At 37.8% G+C, this 13236-nt stretch overlaps 1 protein-coding gene across 1 annotated transcript in view; it reads left to right on the top strand.

Moving 5' to 3' along the window:
• CC2D2B (coiled-coil and C2 domain containing 2B) overlaps positions 1-13236 on the top strand; it is a 99299-nt gene that overhangs the window by 39985 nt on the left and 46078 nt on the right. The window contains exon 21 of the mRNA XM_090277924.1: positions 10097-10300. Within this exon, the coding sequence (XP_090134050.1) occupies positions 10097-10300 (204 nt within the window). The remainder of the gene's footprint in view (positions 1-10096; positions 10301-13236) is intronic.

The following is a 13236-nucleotide window of genomic DNA, read 5'->3' as shown; positions in this document are numbered from 1 at the left end:
TAATTTCTGCACCTTTTCCCTCATTCTCCTTCTTCTCCCTCCCCACTGAAAACCCTCCAACTGATCTCGACATCTATGATTCTGTTTCTGTTCTGGGTGTTCGCTTGGTTTGTTTTTAAGATTCTGTTGTTGATAGCTGTGAATTTGTTGCCATTTTAATGTTTATAATTTTTATCTTTTTCTTAAATAATTCCCTTTAGCATTTCATATAATAAGGGCTTCATGATGATGAAATTCTTTAGCTTTACCTTGTCTGGGAAGCACTTATTCTTCCCTTCAACTCTAAATGATAGCTTTGCTGGATAGAATAATCTAGGTTGTAGGTCCTTGCTTTTCATTACTCTGAATACTTCTTTTTTTTAAAAAAATAATTTATTTACTTATTTGTTTACTTATTTTATTTTTAGAGAGAAGGGAAAGGAGAAAGAGAGGGAGAGAAACACCTGTGTGGTTGTCTCTCACTTGCGCCCCCAACTGGGGACCTGACGTGCAACCTAGTAATGTGCCCTAGCTGGAAATTGAACCAGCGACACTTGGCTCACAGGCTGACACTCAATCCACTGAACCACAGCAGCCAGGGCTTCATTACTCTGAATACTTCTTGCCAGTTCCTTTCCTGCAAACGTTCTTTTGAGAAATTAGCTGACAGTCTTATGGGAACTCCATTGTAGGTAGCTCTGCTTTTCTCTTGCTGCTTTTAAGATTCTCTCCTTATCTTTAACCTTTGGCATTTTGATTACAGTGTGTCTTGGTGTGGTCCTCTTTGCGTTCAACTCGTTTGGGACTCTGTTCTTCCTGGACTTATATGTCTATTTCCTTCACCAGATTAGGGAAGTTTTTTTTTCATTATTTTTTTCAACTAAGTTTTCAATTTCTTGCTCTTCCCCTTCTCCTTCTGGCATCCCTCTGATTCAGATGTTGGTGCATTTGGGGATGTCCTTACACTATCTTTATTTTTTTTTTTAAATTCCTTTTCCTTTTTGCTGTTCTGATTGAATGCTTTTTTCTTCTTTGTGTTCCAAATTGTTGATTTGAATCTCTGCTTCATTCCCTACACTGTTGGTTCCCTGTAGATTTTTCTTTATTTCACTTAATGTAACCTTAATTTCTGCCTGTGTCTTTTTAATGCTTTTGCCATACTCAGTGAGGTTTTTGAGTATCCTGACAACCAGTGTTTTGAACTCGTATCTGATTGTCTCCATTTCATTTAATTCTTTTTCTGCAGTTTTGTTCTGTTCTTTCAGTTGGGCCATATTTCTTAGTTTCCCCAATTTGGCAACCTCTCTGTGTCTGTTTCTGTGTATTAGGTAGAGCTGCTTTGACTCCTTGTCTTAGTAGCATGGTCTATTTTAGTAGAGCGGACCTGTCTGGATGAATGTGGCTCCTTTATATCCTTGGTTGTTAGACTTCCATACTGCTCAATTTTCTGACTGTTCTGGGTGATATTTATTTTGTCGTCTGGTTGTAATTTTTTCTGTAGTTGTGTAAGGAGGTGAAGCATGTTTACCTACACCTCCATCTTCTCAATGGACATTTAGATTGCTTCCATTTTTTTCATTATAAAAGTATTTGCCTCAATGAATATTATCGTATGTATCTTTTGGGTGAAGATTTTATATGTGTGAAGATTTTACGTCAGAGGCCTCCAAAGTGGAACATATGTAATCCAAGGAGCATATCATTTTGGCATTGTTCTCCTGTCTTCATCCTTCTTCCACCATCCTCTCTGATCCTCTGATGTCTCCTCCAAGTTACAACATTAACTATATTTCCTATGCTGTACTTTACATCCCATGGCTATTCTGCAACTAGCAGTTTGTACTTCTAAATCCCTTCACCTTTTTCATCCAGCCCCCAGCCCCCTCCTCTCTGACAACTGTCAAAATGTTCTTTGTATCTGAGTCTGTTTCTATTCTGCTTGTTCATTTATTTTGTTTTCTAGATTCCACATATACATGAAATCATCTGGTATTTGTCTTTCTGTCTGAGTTATTTCACTCAGCACAATACCCTATACGTCTAGCCATGTTGTTGCAGATGGCAGTATTTCATTCTTTTTTATGACTGAATCATATTCCATTGTATATATACATCACTTCTTTATCCATTTATCTATTGATGGACAATTAGGTTACTTCCATTTCTTACCTATTATAAGTAATGCTGCAGTAAACATATGGATGTTTGTATCTTTTTGATTTAGAGTTTTTGGTTTTTGGGGTTTTTTTTTATAAATACCCCAAATTGGAATTGCTGGGTCCTTCTTTGTCTTTTGGTATAGCCTTTGTTTTAAAGTCTATTTTGTCTAGTATAAGTATTGCTTCCCTAGATTTTTTATTTGTTTGTTTCCATTTCATGACATATCTCTTTTTCATTCCTTTACTTTTGGTCTGTGTGTGTCTTTCAATCTTAAGTGAGTCTCTTGTAGGCAGCATATGTAAGGGTCTTGTTTTGTTATACATTCAGCCACTATGTATGTCTTTTGATTGGAGTATTTAATCCATTTGCATTTAAAGTAATTGTTGATAGGTCTGTATTCATTGCCAGTTTATTATTCATGTTTTTGGTCTGCAATACAAATATTTTCATTTTCTATATAAGTCATGACTAGAGAAATGTACAGAAGCCATGTATGTTGGAGTCAGTTTTTTTTTCTAATTCTCTCTCTTTACAAATTTAATAATTCCATTTCCTACTTATCTGCCAACTCTTAGATCTCACAGTTGAAGGAACAAAACAACATTTTCTTTAAAAAAATTTCGGGGGGGTAACAATTGTTATTAACTTTATATAAGTTTCAGGTATACAGTTTTACAAAACATCATCTATATATTGCATTTTGTGCTCACCACCCAAAGTCTAGTCTCCTTCTGTCACCATATATTTGGCCCCCTTTAGCCATCTCTTCCTCCTCCATTCATTCCCTTTCCCCTCTGGTAACCAGCATACCATTGTTTGTGTTTATAAGGTGTTTTTTTTCTTTTTTGTTTATTTCTTTCTGTTTTATATCCCACAGATGACTGAAATCATATGGTTCTTATCATTTTCCATCTGATTTATTTCACTTAACATGCTATGCTCAAGATCCAAACATGTTGCAAATGACAATATTTCATTATTTTTAATGGCTGAGCAGTATCCCACTATATATATGTACCATTTCTTTATTCAGTCATCCATCAAAAGACACAGTATTTCCATGCCTTGACTATTGTAGATGATACTTTCATGAACATAGGGGTAGATATATCTTTATGAATAAGTGTTTTCAAATTTTTGGGGTAGATACATAGAAGAGGAGGGATTGTGGGTCATATCGTAGCTGTATTCTTAATTTTTTCATCGGCAGCCTGCCGATGAAGAATTGAGCCCCAATGAGAACGATTTGCTCAAGGTCATTCTCACTACTGATTTAAGGCTTTTAAATGCTTCACACCTTGTAGGCTACTAATGTAATTCAATTAGGAAAAAAACTTACTAATTTGTACCCTATTTTCAAAATGAGATTCTGTTCTCCTTATGTTTAGCACCTATTATTGGTGATAATTTGAACTTCAGGAAGTGGTGCATACTTTCCCAAATAAGATAATTAATTCTTGTTCTTCTCTTTAGAGTTATTTTTGAAATATAATAATTGATAAGCTAGTATTGGAGAAAGGGATTAATGCATAATCCTTGAATGAGTGTGCCTTTCAGAATACTCTTAATAGATTTACTGTCCTTGATTTGGTGAATGGAATTTAGTAGTTTTTTAATCCAAATTTAAAGTTATTGCAGCTCCAGAGTATCAAAGCAGGAATATGATATTTAGGTTCTTAACATAATTTTAAAAATGCAATGACATTGGTGTTATTTTAAGAATAGCTAGAAGAAATGAAATCAAACTAAATAATTTTGACCTGTCTTAACTCCTCATTAAAGGAAGAGCAGTGATTCCTCAGAGATACCAAGGAGAGTTAACACATTTATATGACACACACTCTTTGCTATTTAAAATACATGAAATGATTGATTGCGATGTCTTTTAAGGCATCCATTTCTATCATCCTTCTCTTTCTATATTCATGTCATTTGGACCTGACACGTGACAAACATATGCTCACAGATTCACGCAAAGCCTTCTAAAGTCACGGTCAGGTCAAATTAGTATTTCCCATCTGCAGTGAAGTGGTCGTCTCATGACTGCACTACTTTGCAGTAGCTTTTCAAAGGAAATTAAAGGGCAAGCATTGTTTACCTCTTGACTTCCAAAAGTTTATTATTTCCAAATGTTTCTTTAAGAAACAACTCTATATCTCATATTGAAGAGTCAAGAAATCCTTAGGTAATCTTGAATTAGACCAAGAAATCCAAATAAAGGAAATTTTCACTAAGAGTGATAAAGTCAAGGGATTGCTGCCCTCCAAGAACAAAGGAAGTATTACAGGAGGCTTTCTGGGTCTGACCAGTTTGAAGACAGGCCAGCAGTCCAACTGGAGAGAGGATAAAGTAAGTGACCTTCCACTAGCCCTCTGCCTCCTCTATCCACTAACTTGAAACATTGTCACAAAACTCAGCATGTATGTGATGTGCGGAAGTTGAAGTGTCAGGGTCAAAGGGATTTTGTGATGAAAACGCTATGTTGATATTATTGTTGTTTTTGCTGCCTTGTAATCTCGGCTTGAAAGGTCTTTATCAGCATCACAGACTGGCTGCCTCCTGCCCAGACCCACTGGGAAATTTTAGTCATTGTTTAACAAAGAAAAAGGCAGGACATTTACACTTGAATTCCTTTGGGACTGCATGATTATGACCTGCTGAGTTCAGATTAGATTCTGCCTATGAGACAGAACACTTCAGCAGCCCTGAAGCCTTGGGACTCAGTGGCGCTTTGGGCCAGGGCCGAGCTTGCTAATGACCGCCAGTGCACCCGCAGCTGCCTTTCAGCTGCAGTCCCCTGCCAGCCTCGAAGGTCAGGGCTTGGGAGAAGTTTGCCAGATGCTAAGTAAATTATCGCTACGATTCCCTGCTGCCTTTTGTACTTAAAGAAGGAATATAATCTTACTGAAAATCATCTTTGAGCTTAAAACATTTTTTTTTAATCTAAAGCATAATATAGTGGCTCATTGAGTGAGAATTCACCTTGGGAGGTTCAATAACTTTGAACTCGGTCTCTAAGGTTTCATGCATATGATTCAAAACTTCTACCTTGGGGAGTGTCTCCCTCAATTTTGGATATTATTTGGCTATTCACTTTTTTAATTGAAAACAATGAAAGGCAGCTGGGTTGGGGGATGAGTCTTATGGGAAAAAAAACCCAGCTGTTAATATGTAATAGCTATATCAAATATAATAATACTTATGAACTATCTCCTAAGGAAATATTTGGCCATGCATATAAAATGTACTATTTCTTGCAAAGTTATCAATATTAGTAGAAAAAACTGTACAGAAGAACAATACTGTGTTAACCAGTGAGGGTATTGGTTTTATCTAAAATTGAGGAGAATCCTTTGTAGACATTAAAATGATGATATAGAAGGTATCTATGATATATTTTAAATTTAAAAAATAACAAAAAAAGCGTGCATAATATGATTATATAAAAGTTTATATTTATATTTGTTTTCTGGAGGGTTACATGACAGTTTTTAAACAGTGGTTATTTCTAGGTGGTGGGTTATGGTTTATTATTTCTTCTTTATTATTTTCCTGTGGTCTTTAGTTGTCCTAGAATTATTATGGATTATTTGTATAAGAAAAAACACCTCTGTTTTCACTTTGAGAAAATTAATCTTATCTGGAGACAAAATAAGTCGAAAAATTAAAATGGACAGAGTCACTACATACCTTATCCTTGTTTGGGAATTTTGAATGATTAATTTATTTAACCCTTACAAATCCTCTAAGGTACTTATTGTGGTCACTATTTTACTGGTAGGAAAAAATAACCAGAGGTTATATAACCTGTCCAAAATCAAATCGCGTAGCTAGTGAGGAGCAGAGTTGGGAATCGCTACCAGACTTGCTTGAGTCTTTCAGCTGTGTCACATCGCCTCGCCGAAGGCGGTTTGGTGGCCTATTGGGAATAGCCTAGCAGTCCCACAAGGGGAAGTGCAGCAGGTGCTTGCCTCCATGGCTCATCATGCTCTCTATCATCTCTGCTCTCCAGTGTGGGTTGTAGCTCCACCCGCGATGTCCATTTAGGGGTGGAAATGTGATGTCCCCCTTGGTGACACAAGGGTCATGTGAAGGTTTGCAATAGTGGGTCGGAGAAAGCATCCAGAGCTTATATGCTTCAATTTAGTTTCATTTTTCAACTCGTTGTAGAAAACATAGGGGATTCCACTCTCAAATCCCTTTCTTGGGTGCTGCCCGCTAATGTGTTCTAGAGTGGCGTATTTCTTAGTGAAGTGTGTCCCAGACTTTATTTCCGGCTCAACTGATAACATGGTTGAAACCCCCCTAACATTAGCAGAAATCTTCCATGTATGGTTACAGTTTTAATCATAGAGCCTTGAATACCATTCAGCCTCTGGAGTGTGGAACTCACTATTTTGAGATGACATTTAATTTCTCAGGGGTACCTTGAAATAGCAGAAATTCAGGGTGATTCAAGGCAACCATCTTCAGATTTTTCTACAGAAAAATAAACCAGAAAATATCCCTTAAAATGAGTAAAACAGAAACTTTTTAAGGGGTTATAGTGGCATTAAATCATTCCTTTGTCTTCAAATTATTCTATATAAATCAGTTTGTCATTTTATAGTATTTTGTTATGAAATAATTGATATTTCTTTCTATATTATCTTTATTTTTGATCAAATTTGTAGGATTCAAACTACTATGAATACCATAATTAATAGATAATTCTCATGAACATAAGTGGTAGGGCTTATTCAAGAATGTTTCCCTATAATAACAGGGTTCAATTAACCTAAGATTTAATCACACAAAGCAGAGTAACACTTGTGAATTAAATTTTAAAGTAATCAAAAAACGAAGACTACAATTTTTAGGAGTGGCTGGATCTTAATTTGTGACAGCAATCACTGCATCAGCCACTTTAAACATGAAAAACTTTATAGTCATTTAAAATGTAAAATTTCAAACTACTGGGAAAGAGAGGGTTAGGAAGCTAGAACCAATGAAAAGGACTTTCTATAGACTAGTTTTCTAAGTTTTTACTACTCATGGACATATAAAGGTGCTGAGTAATGTAATATTCTCTCTTTCTCTTTGAGAAGATGTTATGAGAAATGACTGTGATATTTGTTTACTGATTTGAATTTTACTTTAAATGGGGTTTTAAAATCAATAAAAACAGCCCTGGCCTGGGGTTCAGTTGGTTGGAGCATCATCCTGTACACCAAAATGTTGCAGGTTTGATTCCCAGTCAGATCAGGGCACGTACCTAGGTTGCAGGCTTGTTCCCTGGTCAGAGTGTGCAGGAGGCGATGGATCAATGTTTCACTCACTCGCTGTCCCCCTTCACTCTCTCTTTTTCACTTCCTCCTTCTCTAAATAGATCAGTGGAAAAAAGAAACAAACAAACGAAGACACCAAGTGGCATTTCAGATATGCAAATATACGATTTTCCAGTAACTTTCAACATTGTATACCATCTGGTGAAATATTGAGTAAATTATATGGTACAAAATTTGACTACATTTAATGCTTCTTCTCCTCATAGAAAAGTAAATTTACTCTTTACATTTCAGGAGATACTGGAAAATGTTTTCAGTCTTCAGTTATCTCACACACACACACACTCATACATGCACACGCATACAAACATACATATCAACAAATATGTCTCCACTGTTTTTGAGTTGTTAAGGTGAATTTCTGTGTCTAACCTTGGGTCAACTCATCTAGATAATATAAGGTAAGACACCCATAATTTAAACTTCATATTGGAACTCAGGCAATAGAAGAAAAATTAAGTCAATTCTATAATCTCCCCTTATATATTAATGTATAATCCAATAGGATTATACCCCTTGTCTGGAAGGGGCTCCTGAAGAACACGCCTCCTGTGCGGGAAGGGGTTGTGAGGAGGGAGAAATTTCCTCTGCCCTCAGGGTTCTTTCTCCTGGTCTAATAATCAGATAGACATGAGACAGCGTAGCAGGAGAAACTAAGCAAATTTAACACACGCGTATGTATCGGAGCCCCGCATGTGAGGGAGTCAGAGACAGAAAGAGAACATGGGAATGCAAGATGTTCTGAGTGGGGCCTCGGGGGCTTCGAAGGGACATTGTAAGATGATAAGAAGAGAAGATGTTGAGTACATTGAAATTTGCCCCGCAATAGAGATAGCTAAACAGAGGTCATCTCTGATCATCTATTATGGACAAGGCCCCTAATTCAAGTTCTTCTAGGTAGTTAAGGGAGGGGCAGACGTTTCTCTGGAGCCCACGTGCAGAGGATACCACTCAGCAAGTAACAGTTGCTGTCAGAACAGCCTGAGTGCCACAGAAGCACACCACGGTGACTCCTTCTGAACCCCACTGGGTCACTGTGGGAAGCCTAGCATGTTGAGGGATGATATTGTGAGAAGGTTCTAGAGAAAGTGTGGGAGAATCCAGAGATCTAGAAAGCAGGGGTTTTACTGGTGGTTTTAGTTTTTTGTTTTTCTCTCCTTGGTGCTGGACATCAGGCTCATTTTTCAGACAGTACTAGAGCTGGCTACCCTGGCTGGTTTGGCTCAGTGGATTGAGCGTCGGCCTGTGAGCTAAGTGTCGCTGGTTCGATCTTCCAGTCAGGGCACATCAGAGAAGGAAAACTCTGACTCCAAAAAACCTCCGCTGCCTTCCGGCATACCTCTTCAGGGGAAAGGCTAAGGGAGTAAACCCCGACAGAAAATCCGGAGCCGGAGTCCCTAAGGCGGTTTGACGTTGTAGTCAACACCGGCAACTCCTGCGGCGCACCTGAAGCCAAGCTGTATTGACTCCGTCTTTCCCTTGGACCCTTCAGCTGCGAAGAGAGGGGGGGTCTGCTGCATGGGCAACAGCAGACCCTCCATATCACCCTGCCCAGGCTCTGTAGCTTCAGCTTCACTGGAGAGGACACTCCAGCGTCATCGCAAGATGTCGATTCAACACGGGAGGAGACAGATACCGTGTCACTCCCGAGTCGGACTGCACAGCCATTCTCGGCGGTGCAGATAGACTCTTAAGAAGCTACACCATCGTCTCTCAAGATGGACGGCTGCCGACGACGGTCTTAATTTTTTGAAGACCCTCCATACTGTTTCCCATAGAAGCTGTACCAATTTGCATTCCCACTAGCAGTGCATGAGGGTTTCTTTTTCTCCACATCCTCTGTAACACTTATTATTTCTTGTTTTATTGGTAATAACCATTATAATGGGTGTGAGGTGGTATCTATCTCATTTTGGTTTTGATTTTCATTTCCCTTATAGCCAGTGACATTGAACATCTTCCATATATCTGTTGACCATCTGTGTGTATTCTTGGGAAAAGTGTCTGTTCAGGTCCTCTGCTCATTTTTTAAATTCTACTGTTTGTTGTTGTTTTTGAGTTGTATGAATTCTTTATATCTTTTGGATATTAGCCCCTTATCGGAGTATCATTTGCAAATAATTTTTTCCATTCAGTCAGTTGCTTTTTTGTTTTGTTGATGGTTTCTTTTGCTGTGCAGAAACTTTTTAGTTTGATGTAGTCTCATTCATTCATTTTTGCTTTTACTTTGCTTGCCTTTGTGGTGAGGTTCACAGAAACCCCTCTGTGACCAAGGTTCTTAAGTTTAGTACCTATGTTTTTTTCTATGTATTTTATTGTTTCAAGCTTTATACTCAAGTCTCTAATTCATTTTGAGTTAATCTTCATGTATGGTGTCTGATAGCAGTCTAGTTTCATTGTTTTGCATGTGGCTTTCCAATTTTCCCAACAAAATTTATTAAAGAAGCTTTCCTCTCTCCATTGTTTAATTGTTTAATTTAAGTATAGTTGATACAAAATGTTTTATTAATTAAAAGTGTACAACATAATGTCTTAGCATTTTTAAATCTTAAAATGTGTTTTGAAATGACTTTTGAATTTTAAAAAATTAATATTTTAAGTCAAGACTTTACATTATTTATGTTTTACAGTACATGAGACATAAAGGGAAGGATATGCCAAAGTATTTTCGTCTTGAACAGTTACAAGATGAATTTAACTTTGTTTCTGAAGAGGAAATGAAAAGGAGTAAACGTTTCCAGCTCTTGCAACTTAGAAATTCAGGTCAATTAGATGTTTTCCCCCTTCAGCAAATACCCCTTTATGACAGAGAGATTCCAGATTCAGTCTTCCAGGTACTTGGTTTCTATTTGAGTATGATTTATATGATGTTAATATTTTGCTGCTTTAAATCCGTCTTAATTTCTTTTTTTAAACTGATAATCAGTAGACAGACCTCCCCCCTTTCCTAAAACATTAAAAATGTACAGACCTTCCAATTCCAGAAAGTCCTTAGCTTGTCTTTACAACTTAGTTGCTGTCCAAACAACCTTTTCCATAGACTAAATTCTAAATTTATGTAAATACTATGTTTCTGCTATCATGAATTTAAAAGAAGCTTTTGCAGACAAGGGAGAAAAACACTACCACATTAAGTTTACACATTGATTATAAAGCAGACCTTAATTTCAGAAACTTAAAAATTCAGAGAAAAAAGAAAAATTAGTGTTATGCTATGTGGGGATGGTGTGCTGGAGCCTGCCCTCTCCAGCTGTGAGAGCCTAATGTTCACCTCTCTTTTTAACTCCACCTTCAATTACTTCATGCTGGTTGCTTTACATTTGTTGCTAGTGGAATTTTTGCACCATAGATCAATGAATGCTACAAACTGGGGCTTCCTCTCCCACATCAGAGGAATGGTGACATGAGAGATCCCCTTGGTCTCTTCCCTTGAACTTTTAACAATTTGAATAACTATAATTCAAAAAAAGATTTCCTGCTCAATGCACAAACATCTGAGATATCCATACATTGAAACATCTAAAGGAGCGCAACTGGGAGTGAACCAGGAAGGCAAGAAGGGGAAAGAGCTCAAAGGAGCCACAGACACAGCCCTGCAGCCCAGAGCCCACTGTGGGGCTCAGCCCAGAGAGGGGAGAGATCAGGTTGTGGATGACACTCCTAACTGCCAGGAGGAGCAACAAGATTCAGTGAACATTCTTACAGGTGTGGGCTGCAACTGAGCCCAGTGACCTGGGCAGGTACAAAGCACAGAGGTGTGGCACGGCTGTCTATCAGTTGGTCTTCCAGATGAAGAAACAAAGCAACAGAACCTGGCCACCTCTCCTGACCCTCCTAGAGTTTGCCTCCCCTAACCCTTTATGTCAGATCGCATAGCACATTATCTGCAAACCTGAGAACTTATGCCACAGAAATGCTTTTTTCCTGAGCAAAGGGCATGCTCTGTGACTAATCCCATGGTTGGTGGAGGCACAGGCGAAATTCTGTAGAGGTTCACCAAAAAACTCTACATGAGATGTGATGTATGAGTGGGTGCATCATCATGATGAAGCTGACAATCACCAGCTGCCCATGGGTGCAGCCTTCTGAGTAGTTTCCACAGAGGAATGTTCAAGCTTAACACAAAATTTGATGTGGATGTGTTGTTCTACTCAGTTATTTTGAATGTGATGGCCACATAGTACACATGCTCACTCAATGGCTTCTACCACCCCCACTGACTAGTACAGTGAAGTCATCATTGTTCACACATGCGCATTCCAGTCCACTCTCCTTGGCTGCCAGGTTACATTGATGTTGCGCAGACTGTTCTCATTATGTTAATAATGGCTGGTCTTTTTCCGGACAGACCTTGTATATGCACTCCTATGTTCACTGAAGCATTATTCACAGTGATCAAGACATGGAAACAACTGAAATGTCCTTTGATAGATGAAGAAGATGTGGGACATGTATACACTGGAATACTATCCAGCCATAAGAAAAGATGAAATACCACCATTTGCAACAACATGGATGGACCTTGAGAATATTATGCTAAGTGAAATAAGACAGAAAAAGTTAAGAACCATATGATTTCACCCATGTATGGGGTATAAAACCAAAACTCAGACACAGGCAACAGTATTACACTTACCACAGGGAAAGGGGAGTGAGTGGTAGTAAAGGGTAAAGGGGGCCAAATATATGGTGACAGAAGATAATTTGACATTGGGTAGTAGACATGATGCAATATACAGATCATTTATCACAGAAATGAGCATTTGAAACCTATATTTTATTAACTAATGTCACCCCAGTTGTTTTAATTTAAAAATGAATAAATTATGAAGAATAAAATGAATAATTTGATATTAAAATTTAAACCCCACAGATTAAGGACATATATTTCCAACGCACAACAAAAAATTAATACCCATAGTATTTAAGTAACTACTATAAATTAATATTAATACTTTAAAAATAAAGCAATATGAAATATTAATATAATATACTCAAGTAAAACTCATTACTTGCCAACAGAATTAATTTCAAGATTTCCTGTGGATAATTAGAACAAAAATAAATTGATTTTTTTTTAAATTTTTTTATTTTGGTTTTTCAATTACAGTTTTCCCCTTTTCCCCCAATTTCTCTCCCCCACCCAACCCACCCCCTCTCCCACAATCATATCCCTCCCCGTTGTCCATGTCCATGAGTCTTTCATACAGGTTCTTTAATTAATCCCTTCCCTTACTTATCCCCCTTCTGTCCCTCTCCCCTCCCCCCTATTGACTGCTATTCTGCTCTTTGTTCTATTTAGTTCCTTTGTTTGTGTTGTTCTTTAGTTTCCTGTATTAGGTGATATCATATGGTATTTTTCTTTCTTTGCCTGGCTTATTTCACTAAGCATAATTCTCTCTAGTTCCATCCATGTTGTTGCAAATGGCAGGAGTTCCTTCTTTCTTTCTGCTACATAGTATTCCATTGTGTAAATGTACCACAGTTTTTTGATCCACTCATCTACAGATGGGCACTTAGGTTGTTTCCAGCACTTAGCTATTGTAAACAGTGCTGCAATGAACATAGGGGTGCATAAGTTCTTTTGAATTGGGGTTTCAAGATTCTTCGGGTATAATCCTAGTAGTGGAGTCATTGGTTCAAAAGGCAGTTCCATTTTTAATCTTTTGAGGTAATTCCATACTGTTCTCCATAGTGGCTGCACCAGTCTGCATTCCCACCAACAGTGCAGTAGGGTTCCCGTTTCTCCACATCCTCGCCAGCACTTGTT

This window comes from Furipterus horrens, unplaced genomic scaffold (assembly GCF_987537825.1).
Source record: "Furipterus horrens unplaced genomic scaffold, mFurHor1.1.pri manual_scaffold_5, whole genome shotgun sequence".
NCBI lineage: Eukaryota > Metazoa > Chordata > Mammalia > Chiroptera > Furipteridae > Furipterus > Furipterus horrens.
This window is presented reverse-complemented; position numbering and strand designations above follow the sequence as displayed.